The sequence below is a fragment of the Gracilinanus agilis genome, chromosome 5, assembly GCF_016433145.1.
Source record: "Gracilinanus agilis isolate LMUSP501 chromosome 5, AgileGrace, whole genome shotgun sequence".
Classification (NCBI taxonomy): domain Eukaryota; kingdom Metazoa; phylum Chordata; class Mammalia; order Didelphimorphia; family Didelphidae; genus Gracilinanus; species Gracilinanus agilis.
In genome coordinates this window covers 254,161,844-254,177,901 of record NC_058134.1, presented here as the reverse complement: position 1 = coordinate 254,177,901, position 16,058 = coordinate 254,161,844, and the positions used below count along the sequence as shown (strand labels likewise).

The 16,058-nt window shown below is 36.7% G+C and overlaps 1 protein-coding gene across 1 annotated transcript in view; it reads left to right on the top strand.

Moving 5' to 3' along the window:
* OTOGL (otogelin like) overlaps window positions 1-16,058 on the top strand; it is a 220,029-nt gene that overhangs the window by 101,161 nt on the left and 102,810 nt on the right. Inside the window, exons 26-28 of the mRNA XM_044679180.1 lie at window positions 2,355-2,489; window positions 9,585-9,731; window positions 15,069-15,188. Coding sequence (XP_044535115.1) covers window positions 2,355-2,489; window positions 9,585-9,731; window positions 15,069-15,188 — 402 coding nt within the window. The remainder of the gene's footprint in view (window positions 1-2,354; window positions 2,490-9,584; window positions 9,732-15,068; window positions 15,189-16,058) is intronic.

Genomic DNA, 16,058 nt, shown 5'->3' with positions numbered 1-16,058 from the left:
GGAAAGTCTTTTTTCCCAACTTTTTGTCTCTCTTCCTCTAAAGAGCTCTGCCTCAAAGGAATAGGAAAATAAAACTTAAAATGTTTTTCCCTCAACTTTAAAGTCCTGACCTATTTTTTCTGTTCCTTCTTGAAAATAATTACTGACATGCACTGCAAGCTGAATTTAAAATTTAAGAGCATGATAGCTTCAAATGACTCATGGAGTAATCATCCTAAGGATCCTTATTGTTCTTTCTTTCACAATCAAATTGATGCTTGACAAAGGAATTGCTTCATAAGAAACAAAAGCTCAGAAGAAATCATTTCTTAATCATAGCTAAGAAAATGTGCACAGCATGACACAGTGATCAGTTAATAGGAGGGGGAAACTTTGGTTAACAATTATTAAGAGCTAGCATTTTTAGATGTGGTTCTTTGAGTTTTACAGGGACAGCTAGGGGCTTAGTGGGTAGAACACCAGACCTGGAGTCAGGAAGATTCATCTTCATAAATTCAAATCTGGCCTTAGACACTTATTAGCTGTGTGACTCTGAGCAAGTCACTTAACCCTTTTTGCCTCAGTTTCCTCACCTATACAATGAGATGGAGAAGGAAATGACAAACTATGCTAGTATCTTTGCCAAAAAACAACAAATGAGGTCATGAAGAATCTGACAGGACTGAAATGACTCAACAACAAAGAATTTTTTTGTCACTATGATTGTTTAATGTATGTGGAATTTACTTAGTCATTAGAATAAAAAATAACCTCCATGTTCTAGATCTAAAGGGCTAAGATTAGATTTAAAAATGAAAAGTCAGTGGGAGTTGTAAAAATGAGGCATTGAACCCCAAAAGAAATGTCATCTCTCTGAGGCTCCTTAGTTCTTCTCTTATGATTTAATTTTCATGGGACTCTATTAATTGAAGGACTCTTAAAGGAATTATTTTCAACCTGATAAGAAGAAAATGGAAGGACTTGGGGATAGCCATGGGAAGTATTAATGGTAAATGTAGATGAGACCTCTTAAATTTTTCTATTGTTAATTTTCTCTGAAATCTTTTAATGAAGCTCATTTTTACAAGTCTATACCTCTACCCCCATTCACCAGATCCTTCTAATTTCTTTTCACATATGGGTCATAGTTTTGTAAAAATGGATAGACATTCATTAGTACTTACCAAATACTTTGAGTAAGCTTGAATTTTAGTTCGTGGTCAAATCATTATTTCACCATTCTTAGGTGATGCCTAAAGGCCAACTATAGTAGTAAAGTATGGGATTTGATAGCAGGAAGACCTGGGTTCAAATCCTGTCACCCTCTTTAATCTCTGCTTATCTGTAGCAACTTCCTAGGACTAATTTACTCATTTTATAGATGTGATTTACTAGGTGGAGTGAATGCTTACCTGGGAGGTCCTCAAGTTGATATAATTGTAGATTCTCATTATTTACATTAAGACCTACAAATTTATATTATTTCCTGCACAGTTTATCTTTAGTGCTTCCTATATTTTTATGTTGGCCCTTATTTTTTATTCTAGTATAGTCAACCTTGAAGAATTTGAGTGAAGCATTTATTTGAATAAAGATTAAACCATCTATAACTTCTCTCATTTGTTTTCGAGATATGTGTATCTTTTCTTTCTTTTCTTTAGAGTTATATTGTTCTTTGTGCTGTATCTTTTTTATCCTTTAATTTATGAATTCTAAATCCATATTTATATATTTTAAATCTTCATTAAATTTGTGGTTCCACAAAGAAATGAAATTATTTTTACTGACAATGCTTTCCTTAATCTTCTAGAGTGTAGATGATTTAAATCTTTTACTGGGCCTGGTATGATCCTAGGCAAGTCACTTAATCCAATAGAGAAGGAAATGACAACCACTCCAATATCTTTGCCAAGTGTAATAAATGAAAATAAAACTTGTTATATATATATATATATATATATATATATATATATATATAAAATCAGGCTGGCTGGTCAAATGTAATAAATGATAATCCAAACTAAAAGTGATCAGAATAAAGCTGAAGCCAAACTGCTACACAAGAAAAGCTTATAGGGGTTGCAAAGAATCAGACATGAGCAACAACAACAAGGTTAACAGCTTCTATCTAAAGTCCTAACAACTTCTTATCAATTCCTCTATTTTATTTTTTAGAGATGCCCCATCTCAGTTTTTGGTGTCATTACCTTGTGTGTGCATTTTTTAAACCCTTCATTGAGAATTCAGGATGTTGTTGTTTTCAGCAATTATTTTGGAAAAACCAAAGTCATGGTGGTCTTTACTAGGAATGTGATTGAAATTTTACCCTAACTGAAGTCATGGTTACTAACACAATGTTCTCCTTAATCTTACAGAGTGCAGATGACTCAGAAATAGCTGTTATTGCTCAGAACAAAAAGTGCTTTGATAATGACATTATTTGTTCAAAAAGTTTACTGATTTCTGTTGGGGACACTGAGATTTATTTGAATGACTCTCCTTACAAACAGGTTAGTGAATTCAAACACATTTTTTTTCTCTTCAATTTACCTTAAGTAGAACAACTTTATTTATTTTTCAATAAATGTTTACTTTTAAAAAATGTTATTTATTTATATTCTTTAAGCAGAGTAGATTTAGAAGAGAACTTATTTGTATCCTGTTTTCTTAGAAGCCAAATAGCCTCTGATAATGCCTTTAATTATTTTATTTTTAAGTTTTATTGGTAACTTGATTTCATGCTCCATCTCTTCACTGAACCCTTCCTTGTAACAACAGCATCACCACAGATATGGGGAATTCAGAGAAGAGAAGCACCTCTATTGTGAGAACTTGCTGAGCCCCTTTCAGGGCTGCTTATCCACCTTTCAAGCCACTTGGCATCCAGCTCTCACCTGAGGCTTCAAGAAGCTATAGCATATGCTGTAGCCACATCCCAGTAAACCCATCTCCACAGACAGGCTAAACCAGGTAGAGGGTATGTGACAAGTCTCAAACCCTTTGGTGAATGAGAACAATTTGTTATAGCAGTCATAAAGGAGGTAGAAGCAGGTTCTGTGCAGCTCTTAGGGCTTGGTCGGATACAGAAGAAGCCAAGGTTATTCACTGAATGCAGAGTCATGATTAGTTGTCCTGACATTTGTCTTGCCACTGGACTTCAATGACTCTGGAAGAAAGACTGTTGACTTTGTGCAACTCTACCTCCCTCAAATCCTATTCACTGGTGAGCCAAAAGACATCCCCACTGATGTTATCAGTTGTCTTCAGAAATGAAGGATGAGCAACAACCCAACTGTTGCCTTGGTTCTACTTACTTCATCTTAACAAAGAAGTTCTGTCAAAAATTCCCGTATTTCTTCATATTCTTCAAACTTATAATCTCTTATGAAAGCATAGTATTCCGTTACATACAAATAGAATTTGTCCAGATAGTTCTCAAAAGAATAAATAAATGAAAGCTCATTTGTTAAATAATTAGTTTGTGGTAAAAACTGTGTTAAGTGCTTGAGATAAAAATATTCGTAGTCTTTGTCCTGTAGGAAAAGAGAAAGACAGACCACACGGAATAGTGATCACCCCATGGAAAGGGGAAGTCAGGGATAATTATATATATACATACATGTGTGTATCTATATTTGGTATCAGGCAATGCCAACAATTGTAAAATAGGACCCTGTGTGTTTTCAATTTTCTTGTGAATTCTGAGTGACATTAGCAAATAATTTCTCTACATTCCTAAAATGGAGAGAATTCTGAAAATTTAAATCCTAATGTTATTCATTTGTTTAAAATAACTACGATTTCAATATATTTATGTTGTTCCTAGTGCAATGCTTTGCACTTAGTAGGTAGTAGAATAGGAATTTACTATGCTATGATTTGATTCTTTCGGTAAGCCAACCTTCCAAATTTTAAGATATAAATTGAAGGAAAGAATGCCATTGAGATCTATGCTCTCAACATATCTTAAAATAACTATAAAAATCCTAGAAGCCAAAATCACTTGAATTTTAGAGTCTTGTACCTGAATCATAGATTCATAGTTCAAACTCCCATTTAGTGGAGGAATTCCTTACCATCCCTGAGCAGTTGAATATATACAGCTATTTTTAGAGTTGTATTATGTATAATTCCAGGAATCAGAATTAGGAACAATGGACTCTGTCCTTTTCTTCTTATCTATGAACAATGTGGGGTAGAACATATATAGATCAATTATTAAATTTGAAGATGACTCAAAATTCAGAAAGAGAGAGAGAGAGCTATTATTTGGGGAGACGTTCAGCATTTAAAAGATCTTGTAATGCCAGAAATTTTTCCAATCTGCAATAAAACAACTGAGGCAGAGCTCCAAACCAATAACTATTTATTAAAGGAACCAGTCTCCTTCCACAAGTAAGTTCCCAGACCTTCCTCAAGGTTTGAGACCCACTCTTGTTCCATAATAATACATTTATAGTCTTTAAGTTCAAACAATTAACTATTAGTTCAGTCCCTTCTGGACTGGTACAACTCAAATATACATTTTCATTTGTAGGTTATAACTGGAAAAAATCAAGTGTGATCAAAGGGCTTCCTGGGTTGGAACATGTAGTGAAAGACCCTTGGTATAGAGTTGAGAAGGTCATGTTCTTCCTAGAGTTAGTCAGGTGAAAGAACTAGGGACAGAGGGCTCCCCAAATAGCTGGAGATTTTCTACCTAACCTTATGAAATCTTGTGCCCTGAGGAATAACCTTATGACATTCTGTGCCATGGGGAACTTGGATGGTCAAAACCAGGGCAAAGATCCTTTAACTGTAGTCAATCAAGGCTATGTCCTAAGAAGTTCCATAATCTAACATGGAGAGAACTTACTCAGCTAATCAAACTAATCTAATTACTCATAATCGTATTATGAAATCAGTCAGTTGATTATCCTGAACTTCACAAATGTAGATTAAGGTCTATAAGTGCAAAAGAATTATTCACTACTTATTCAGGATCACATTAGACTGAATAATATTGGAGAAAGGGAAAAAGCATTTATTGACCACCTACTATGGACCAAGCATTGTGCTAAGTACTTCCCTAATATTATCTTATTTGATCCTCACAACAAACATGGGAGATAGGTACTATTATTATCTCTATTGTATAGATGAGGAATTGAGGCAAATGGTTAAATGGATTGTCCAAGTTCATCCAAGTAGTAAGTGTCTGAAGCTGGATTTACAGGAAGATCCTTTGGACTCCAAGCCCAGCCCTGTATCTAGCCACACATTAGCAAATAATAATTATTAGCTATTAATAGATGAATAGGTCACTTATACATGCAAAAGAGGAGATGAAAAATCAAGGGAGAACCATTGATTCAATGAGGCAATACAATTGCCATGACCTAGCCCTGTGGTAATCATCTATTCTCCATGGGTAGAGTACCCAAATGGGTATGTCCTGTGTTTCCTAGAAGTATATCTTATGTATTATTGCCATTTGTAAATTTCTTGAGGGTCTTGACAATCTACCAATGAAGTCAGTAGTTCTGACAAAGAGAATACTTCTGAATAAAGAAAAAGATAAATAGATGCATTCATACTGAAATAATAAATAAGGTAGTAGAACTATTTCTGGGTGAATTTGGACAATTGCCAGACAATAAATAAGCACAAATAGAATCACACCCACTCCCACAAGGAAAGGACTGAATTTGGGAATGGGTAGTGACAGAAAACACTGGACTGGGTAAATGGTAGTTGGTAGTTAGCTGCCCTCTAACTAACCAGGGATATCCAATTTACTTTACTATGGGTTCTTTTGTTGTAGAGGAGGAACAACAAGAAGTGTAAGAAAACTAAGTTTTAATGATATTAAAATAAAGGAAAATGGGTGAGGTTTATCTATCAGGAAAAACCAACCGTCATTAGAATGTAGGAGTTAGGCTGGTTTCCCTCTCATACTAACACTAACAAGCAGGCACCCTGGTTGGGATTGGAAAGACTACAAAGGGCTTGGAGATAGGGGTTTCTCACGGCACTGGTCCAAGCTGATCCCTTGATGAAATAAGGTCACAGGGACAAAACCCGTGGTCAGCCAGTAGATCCAGTGGGCTAGGGAGAAGGGCTATCTACAATTTGTCCACAAAATTGCAGAAGTTTAACCTTCTCTCAACCTAGGCTCTTGTTTTCTGGTCATTCCCAACTTCTCCAAAAGGCTCACTTGTTGTAGAAACTCAGTATGCAGGATAACAACTGTACACACTCATCCTTCCAGCCCTGTCAGCTTCCACACTCTCCAACTCTCTCTTTCTCCCGCTTTCTATATAGAATGTCCATGGCTGCCAGCCAAGGTTTTCCCTTTAGCTGTCTACGTACACATATATATCTATCTTAACTTTCTTATTGCTATTTTATAATTTATCTTATAAATTACCTATAACAGTTCTCCCCCTTTGCACAAAGCCAAAATACATAGGAAAAAGTATTTGCTTAATATTTACTCTGTGACAGTCACTGTACTATTCATTAGAGATACAAATCAAAATATACTGGATAGTCTCTTAGAGTTTTCATTTGAAGAGAGGAAGATATCATGCAAAAAGGACCCATTTTGTAAGAGAAGAATGAAGAGGAGATAAAACTCCCAGTGGCATGGCTGGAGATGTCCAAGGAGTTCTACAGAGTCCTAGGACCAAGTAGGATGAGATCAAAACTAACCTATCAAAGATTATTGAATTTCCAGCAGCACTGTTCAATTTTCTAGTGGGGAGGGAGTAGAGATGATGATTTGAGTGGAGATAGAAGAGTTGGAGATGTCTAGTGATGATCTAATGTACAAATGCTGTGTGCATTGTATTCTGCCATTTTGAGAACTGTAACTTTAACATCAGGGTGTATTTATAATAGAGTTTAAATCATGTGTTGGAAAGTTTACCTAAACGATCTTTTATAACCTGGCACCTGCCTGCCATTCCAGTCTTTGTATACCTTGTTCCTCTCTGTGTTCTATTGTCTAATGACATGAGCGACCTTGCTATTTGAAGAGAAAAATCTCTTGCCTGATTGAGCATTGTCACTGATTATTCCCGATGCTTGGACTTTTCTTTCCTCAAATCCATCTCTTGGCTTCATTGACTTCTTTCAAGTCTCAAGTCTCTTAAAGTTCCACTTTCTGAAAAAAGCCAACCTATTTTCCCTTAATTGTAGTGCCTTCCCTCTGAAAATACCATCAGTTAGTCTTGTCTGTATCTATTTTGTTCATGGTTGTCTGCATGTTGTCTCCTCACTAGAATGTGAGATCCTTCAGAGTAGGGAATACTTTTTTTGACTTTCTTTGCATCCCTAGCATTTAACACAGTGCCTGGCATGTGATAGGTGCTTAATAAATGCCAGTTAACTAACAACCATATTATTAATTGGCAGGTGTGATAGAATATCACCTATTTGCCTAACAGCATAAGATGTATTTGTAATATAACAACCATAAGATGTATTCCATTGCTGGTTATTATCCCCTCTTTTATGGCTGCCTTAGCTCTCCTAATTATTCCAATGTTTGGCTCTGGATCTGAATGGTACTTGCAGTGAAATTGTGCAACTAGATCTAGGATGCTAAGGATCCCGTCCCAGTTCCAGATATCCTGCCCAGGGCTGGTTGTGCATCAGTTATATGTTCTCAATTAAGGTTTTCTGGTCTGTTTCCTTAAAAAAAAGGTTCTTTTATGGAGTGGCAATTGACTCTATCCATGAAGCTGAGTTGTGTTGGGGAACCAAGGGGTATAGTCATGCAGATAGACTAGGTAAGCACAATGTAGTTTGACTCACTCTACTTATTTTTCTTGTCTTGCCCTTTCAACTTTAATCCCTTCCTCTGTACCCAAAGCCACTCAATCTATATTAGGGAGTACAGACAGAGCAACAGTGTAATGCTGGTGATCTAATCTTCTGTCTCCAGATTTTCTATCATTCTGGGAAAGGTTATTATAAGAACCATATGGATTTTGTAGGTAAGTCATTCATGTAGAACTTCCTTCCCTGAGGTCATAGTTTCTGGGGTTCCTTCTTCAGTTGTTCCTATATGAGAGCCTAAGTCTTCCTCTGGCTCAGAAGCTAAGACAGTGCAGCAGGAGAGATGTTCCTGGAGGAAGAAAGACCCCAGTGGTGGAGCAGTCTTTCCTGTGTGTAGCAATTAGTAGTTAGGGGATGAACCTGAGCTGCTCAGATTTTGAAGGGTGGCTGCTGCTGATTAGAACTGCCACAATTAGGCTAATTAGATTTTTGTCTGAGATTCTGGCTCTGGGGATCTCCTTATCTCTCTTATCCATGAAGAACATTAGGGAAGACTCTCCTGTTGCCAGATTGACATTCTGTGCAGAGGGTTAGTTCACAGGTTCTTGTCTGATGCAAAGTAATGTAATTATCCCACTTTTATTTGGCTAAGTCAAGAATAGAAAAGAGAAACTGACAGACCATAACACCATGACACAATGTTCAAAGGACACGAAGCTATGTTATTTCAGAAGTCAATGAAGGAATCAAGGATGTTAGACTGCAGAAAACACTTTTCAAACAAAATAAAGACTTCTATCTGCAAATAAAATCTTATTCTGTGCACCTCTAACAGGCTGACCTAAAGTCATTTGATTAGACATTATAGGGAGAATAGTCAGTCAGCGAACTAATTTTTGTTAAGTGCCAATTATATTCCAGGCAATATAAGTTATGAGGATACAAAGACATTCCAAAGATAGTTCCCAGTCTCACGGATCTTACAGTCACACTGGGTAGATCTTCTTTTAAAATTTGGATGGTTCTGTAATCTTTACAGTTCCCTCCAGTGGTACAGATCGTAACTCATCCGTGCCCTCTCATCCTCTTGTATTCTTATTCACATCTTCCTGCATACTCCTTCCAGAGGGGGTCCACTCACCATGTTGGGGTCTTGCTCTAGGTCTCCTCATATTGTATGAGAACTGCCCATTGTTTATCCCTCTTTCAATACCAGATCATTTCCCCTTTTCTTCTGGTAACATATTTCTCTTCTTTTTATGCCACTTCTGCAAAATTCTCCATTCGTACATAACACATCATAACCTACTCTTGACCATTTAATTAAAAAAATTCCCAGTAATAAAATTGAATGGTTGACCTCAGGAGGCAGAAAGTTTTCCATCACCAGAGATCTTCACCATGAAACTATAATGAAGACTTACTAGTAATGATTTTAAGGAAATGTCTGCATTAGGGATGTAGCCAAGCTAGCTTACCCAAAGTCTCTTCTAATTCTACTGTTCCCTAAATGTGATTTACTCACTCTTAGCTCCCTTTCTTTCTTTGTGCTAATCTCTATGCCTGAAATGCCCTTTGCCCTCCATTCAAATCTTGACTAGCATTCAATTTGGTGCGGAGAACCTTATAAAGTATGACCCAATTTCACATGTATTCATTTTACCTTCACAAAGGGCTTGAAAGGGATCTAATTTTGTACTTTTCTCACACACCAGTAATACTTAGAACAAAATAGGGGAACGACAGATATGTGTTTGCTTTGTGTGAAAGTAATTAAGGCTTACTTTTCTGTTATAAGTAACATGGAATTGATCTTCTTATTCAAATGCCCCTTGCCTCAGAAACGATCAGGTTTCCTGGAGAATAAGCCAACGTACCAGCTTTGGAAGGCCGGGTACTATGCTGTGGTATACTTCCCAGAGAAAGACATCACAATTCTTTGGGATAAGAAGACAACCATACATATCAAGGTTGGATCTCATTGGAAGGTAGGCCAGAATTTGACATGATTTAAGATTCTTTTTTTAGAGGCGTGTTTGGAGGCATGGACTCCCTTTTGAAAAAATCACTGTAAGAAAGTTCTGATATGGAAACTCTCACCACTGATGCATATCAGTAATTTATGGTTCTAGCGAGCTGACTAAGATGCTGGGAGGTTAATGGTGATGTACCCAAAGTTACATAGCTAAAATGTGTCAGAGGAAAGAATTGAATCCTTTTGACTCTGCAGCTGACCTTCTAGCCCTTTTTTTCTCCCCATGCTGCCTCTTTTTAAGATAAAGGAAGTCATATTAAAATTTAAACTTTTGGATGTTCCATGACTTCCACTGAAGTCTTCCAGTGTCCCAGCCTGTCCCGGAGCTGACCCTAGGCTCTCAAAGGCTATGCCAGCAGCGTAGCACAAGCTCTAAATTCCTCTGGCAGATCCTACCAAGCTGGAAAGACTTCAAGTATCAGCCCAGTAAGAGATTGTACATCTATCATCTAGAGGACCAGCATAACTACATTTGGAAAAGCTCATCACTAGTTGGCTCAGGGGAAAAGGAATTTTTGGCCATAACAACAGTTGAAGATTATCTACCAGGTCATGGTGGGGTTGAGACCTACATCTTTGGAGCGTGTACCCACAGCAAAGAAACCACAGATGTTTGAAGTTTTAATGGAAGAAGCTATCGCTTGGGGTCAAAGTCATTAATATTTTTCCCTCATAGATATTTCCTTAAAGACTATGGCTATATATAAAATTGGTTGTTGGTGGTGCTGTTGATTTAGAACATTGAAAAATTTAACAACGAAATTTCTTAACTTGGGTAAATATACATATTGAGTATATATACACACACATATACACATGTGTGTATATGTATGTATAGGAGAGCTAAGTGGCACAGTGGATGATGGGCCAGGTCTTGAGTCAGGAAGACTCAGTTTTATGAATTCAAATCTGGTCTCAGATACTTACTAGCTGTGGGACCTTGGACAAGTCACTTAACTCTTTTTTTGCTTCAGTTTCCTCATCTGTAAAATGAACTGGAGAAGGAAATAGCAAGCTTACTCCACCATCTCTTCCAAAAAACTCCAAATGGAGTTGTGAAGAGTCAGACTTGACTGAAACAATTGAACAACAACATAGATGTGTAACTATATCTGACCTAACTGGTTATATCAATCAATCTATCTCAGCATTTAGTATTGTGCTCAAAGGTTTGCAAAACACTTTATACTTCTTATTTTATCTCATATTCACAACAGTTCTGGGAGGTAGATGCTATTATTCCTGTTTTACACTTGAATAAACTGAGGATAAGTCACTTGCTTAGAATCACAGAGCTAGCAAGTACCTTGAGGCTGGATATGAACTGAAGTTTTCCTGACTGGATCCTGTGCTCTATCCACTGAGCAACCTGGATGTCTACGCATTTAATTATATGCTGGCCTCTCTCCTAGCGAGTGAGGATTCAAGTAAAAAAAAACAAAACAAAACAGTTCTCACCTTCAAGGAGATTACTTTCTAATGGAGAAAGCAAAGGAAACAGGAAGTCTGAAGCCAGGCCAAGAAGTCTAGAAAGACAGGATTATTGGATGAAGTGTTCATGAACTAAGGATCCTGGGCAGGAAGTCATCAATCAGAGGAAGGACCACACAGACAGAGGCATCTTTAGAGTGAGAAAACTGTTGGCGAGGAGAGAGAAGAGGCAGTCAGAGAAGGAGTTACAGAGGTGTGAACTGAGATTTGTGACCTTATACATATTGTATACATATGTATACATAGACAACTGTCTTTCCTTATGATTGTTTTCCCATTTAATTCTACGTATATATTTTATGAATTTTATTAAAAAATTTTAAGCCCTTACCTTCTGTCTTAGAATTAGTACTGTGTATTGGTTTCAAGGCAGAAGAGTGGTAAGAGCTAGGCAATGGAAGTTAAGTGACTTGGCCAGAGTCACACAGCTAGAAATTGTCTGTGGCCAAATTTGAACCCAGGACTTCCCATCTCCAGACCTGGCTATCAATCCACTAAGGCATCTGAGCTGCCCCCATATTTTATGCATCTTAAAACATTATACTAAGAGGAGGTCTATTAGTATTCTCTCTTCTTCAGTTGTTTTTCAGTTGTGTCTGAGTCTTTGTGACCCCATTTGGGATTTTCATGGCAAAGATATTCAAATTGTGTGCCATTTCTTTCTCCAGATAATTCTACAGGTGAGGGGACTGAGGTAAACAGGATTAAGTGACTTGCCTAGGGTGACACAGCTAGTAAATGTCTGAGAGATTGGCAAGAATTTAGTTGGGGCTTGAAGGAAGCCAACCTAGGTGTCATCCTTGACTCTTTACTATCTCTCACCTTCATCTTCCTTTATCGAATCTTGTTGCTGAGGTCTAAAGAGTGGCCCTTAGTCACATCTCTGATTATGTTCCCTTCTCTCTTCTGATACTGCCACCACCCTGGTGCAGGCTCTCATCTCTTTCTGCCTGGAATTTTACAAAAGCTTGATGGTTGGTCTTCTTACCTCAAGTCTCTTTCCACTCAAGTTCATCCTTCACTCAGCCACCAAAGCAATTTTCCTAAAGGGCAAATCTAACTAAGTTTATAGACAGGAGAGTAACAGCTATCATCAGAGACGGAGAAGTTGAAGATGAGTGAGAAAGTGAAGATGATCGATGGAATAACATGCTAAAGGAGATGGAATGGAGTGGAATCATTTGTGCTGGTTGGAGAGGGGTTTGCCTTGGCCAGGAGAAAGGCCACCTCTTCACCTCTTTCTCTGAGAGGGGAGTGAGGGGGGAAATAGTCATAAAGGCATCTGAGTGATGTGAGATGAAGAGGAAAAGGGGGAGAGAAGAGGAAGTACTTGGTGAATGGTCTCAATTTTATTTTTTTAGAAAAAGATGAAAAGGTTCTCAGCTAAGTTGATGGAGATAGGGAGATCTGTAGAAAGATAGAGGAGGCTCATTGAAAAGCTTTGGATGAATCACTGTAGAGAGAAGTTGATTGGGGGGGGGGAGGGGGCTAAAAGCCTTGCCTATGAGCAATGAGGACCCAGTTGATGTTATGTAACATATTTGTATTGGACTCAGAAAGAAAGTTAGCATGATTTTCTCTACTGTGTCTAGGAGCAAAAACAGCAGTTTATGGGAGTGATCCAAAGTTGAGGCTTGGGCTGGCATAATCAGCATCATGATAAAGGGGCACAGGATTCAAGATAATCTCTTTGTAGAGCTCTATAGCTATGATCTGATGCCCATAGTCTTTATATGTTTATCAAAAATATAAGAAAGATTTATCAAATATACAAAATATCTAAAACTGGTATTTAGAAATCCAATACCTTCAAGCCTTAATTACATTTCATGGCTGGTCAACTCATTAGTTTTTCTTTGTATTTTAGGCACACATACAATATATGATTACTAAATTTCTAAGTGGTTATTGACTCATTAAATGCCCAACATCGTGTTTTATTATAACATAATTAACAGCTACTATAAAAGTTTGATTGACTTTAGATACATTATAAAGTGATTTATACCTTCCTTTTGTGTGGTGAATTAGCCTTTCCATAAGTGGGTAACTGCTACAATCTAACAGATTTGTCCTGTAGAAAATATTTCGAAATGTTTTAAAGAAATATATAAATTTGAGTTAATATTTTACTCATTTGAGCAATATTTTTGCAGAATATATTTATGGAAAAGAAAACCACTCCCTAAATTTAATGGTTTTCTTCCATTATGAGTCTGTTGATACTGACATTCATTGTAGTTGTTTCAGAGATTCCTTGACTGTCAAAGGTTGACAATGAGTAACATTTATATTCATTGTCCCAATTTCCCTGAGATTGTACTTCAGGGGCCATCTGGACCCATGGTTCTAGCAGCTTCAACAGTGGATTTTAAGGAATATAGCATGGCTGGTGACAATAGTGCTCCCGTGAAATTTTGGATAGCCTTAAAACTTATGTAAATGTCCATTGTTTGTTGGTTTTGTTAATAGTGGTCAGTCCATCTTCACTAAAACACTTCTAGAAGGTGAAATATTGATGTTTTAAAATTTATTCTGATGTATTTTGCCTTCTTGGGTACCCAAAAATGAAGGAGATCTGCTTTATTATTTTCCATGCCATGTTGATCATGGCAAATCCAGAATATAAATCTAGGGTTCCCTGGTTATTTCTCAGGTTCACAGAAGCAGTTAAATCATACAGACCAAGATGTTAAGCCATTATCACTGCCATAACCAAACTGGTTAACGTCTCAGGATTAAGTTCCAGGTTTCTGTAGCTGTCATAACAGGCTTATAACACACAAAGTTCATTGCCCTGACCGACATTCCCTTGCTTTGCTCTTGCTACCTGTCCCCAGCAACCTGCCCTGTGATATGTATAATAAGTTGGGCTTTGTAGGGGTTGGTATTATCATTGTATTTTTTTTCAGTATATTTAAGGTGAAAAATTAGAACAGGAATCCTCAAGCAGTTTTTTTAAATGTAAAAATTATTCATTTTTATTTTCAATCTAAAGAACACCAAACAAAATGGATAATTTCATATGTAGTAGAGCAAAACAAAAAACGATTGTACATGGATCTGTAAAGCTGTATCATCTCCCAAATTGATTTTATTTTTAAAGTATACACCTTCAATCTCTAGCTTTAAAAACTTTTTCTGCTGTTTTTAATTAATCCCTTATAATGCCACAAAGATCCTCTCTCTCTCTCTCTCTCTCTCTCTCTCTCTCTCTCTCTCTCTCTCTCTCTCTCTCTCTCATTCTTCCTGGCCTTTTTATCTTCTGTATTTTTAAAAATTCCTCTATAACACGTTTCTTTTTCTTTTTTTTGCTACTTTCTGTTCCCTCTCTTCTCCCCACTCTATCCATAAGCTTTCTTCCTTTTTTCTTCCTGAACAAAATTTGTCATTTTTATTTTGTGTTGATCTAGAACAGTGGTTCCCAAACTTTTTTTGGCCTACTTCCCCCTTTCCAGAAAAAATATTATTTAGCCCCCTGGAAATTAATTTTTCAAAATTTTAATAACAATTAATAGGAAAAATAAATGCACCTGTGGCCATCACTGCCTCTCTGGATCACTGCAGCCCCCACTAGGGGGCGGAGGTGCCCACTTTGGGAATCACTGATCTAGAATAATATTTATTGAAAAAAACCACAGCAACATCTTTATAGTAGAGTATTTTTATTAATAAATTATTGCTGGGGAAATATTTAGCTCAAGTTACTTTTTAAATGTTTGAATAATTTTTTGCATCATATTTTACAAACAGTAGTTTGATGAAAGGATCTTATGAAACATTTTTGCTTATTCTCTAGGGAAAACTTTCAGGTTTGTGTGGAAACTTTGACAAATGTTCTTCAAATGATATGACCACATCTAATAACATGGAAGTGAGAAGTCCTCAGGTGTTTGGAGAAAGCTGGTCAATAGGACAGGTGAGTTAAAACATTCACACTTTTAAAGCACTTACACAAAATATATCGCAAGCAAGAATTAATTATTGAGTTTTTAGGAAAAAGAATTTAGAATGATGTATTTGCACCTCTATTTTGTAAGGATAGTGTTACTGGTGTCTAACACCACCCTTCTTGCCTTGGAAAATGCATATAACATCTCTGGGCCTCAGTTTTCTGATATGTAAAATGATATAGGTTGGAGCAAATGGCTTCTAAGCTATTTCTATCTAAAATATGATGAGAAATAAATTAATTTGAAGATCCCAATTGATCTCTCATATGGAAATTGGATCATAGAATAATTGACCTAGAGAGAAAATTAAGAGGCCACCATTAGAAGGCAACTCCCCTTATTTTACTGAAAAACCTGAGGTCCAGAACGGAAAAGTGAGTTGTCCATAGCCACAGAGATTTTTGAACAGAAATTTAAAAAAAAATGACAGAAATAGAGAAGTTTGGATGAGGGATGGGGTTAGGAGGAAATCTAGTAAGTTCTGTTTCAGGCATGTTGAATTTGAGATGCCAGTGGTACAAAGAGGTGGTATTGTCTAGCTGAAAATGTGGAAATGAAGTTCAAAAGAGATTAGAGCTACAAATATGTATTAGAGAATCAACTTCATGATGATAGTTTAACTCATGGGAGTTTATGAGATCACCAAAAGAAATAGAAGGGGTCTTAGTATATGATGAGAAGGATGTAATCAATAGTGTTAAAAAGGCAGAAACATGAAATAGGAATAAGAACTGAGAAAAGGCAGTTGAATTTAGAAGTTGCAATAGATCTCTAAGATTCTTTCCATTTTGAGATTCCACCATTTTATAAAATATACAATATTATATATATATATA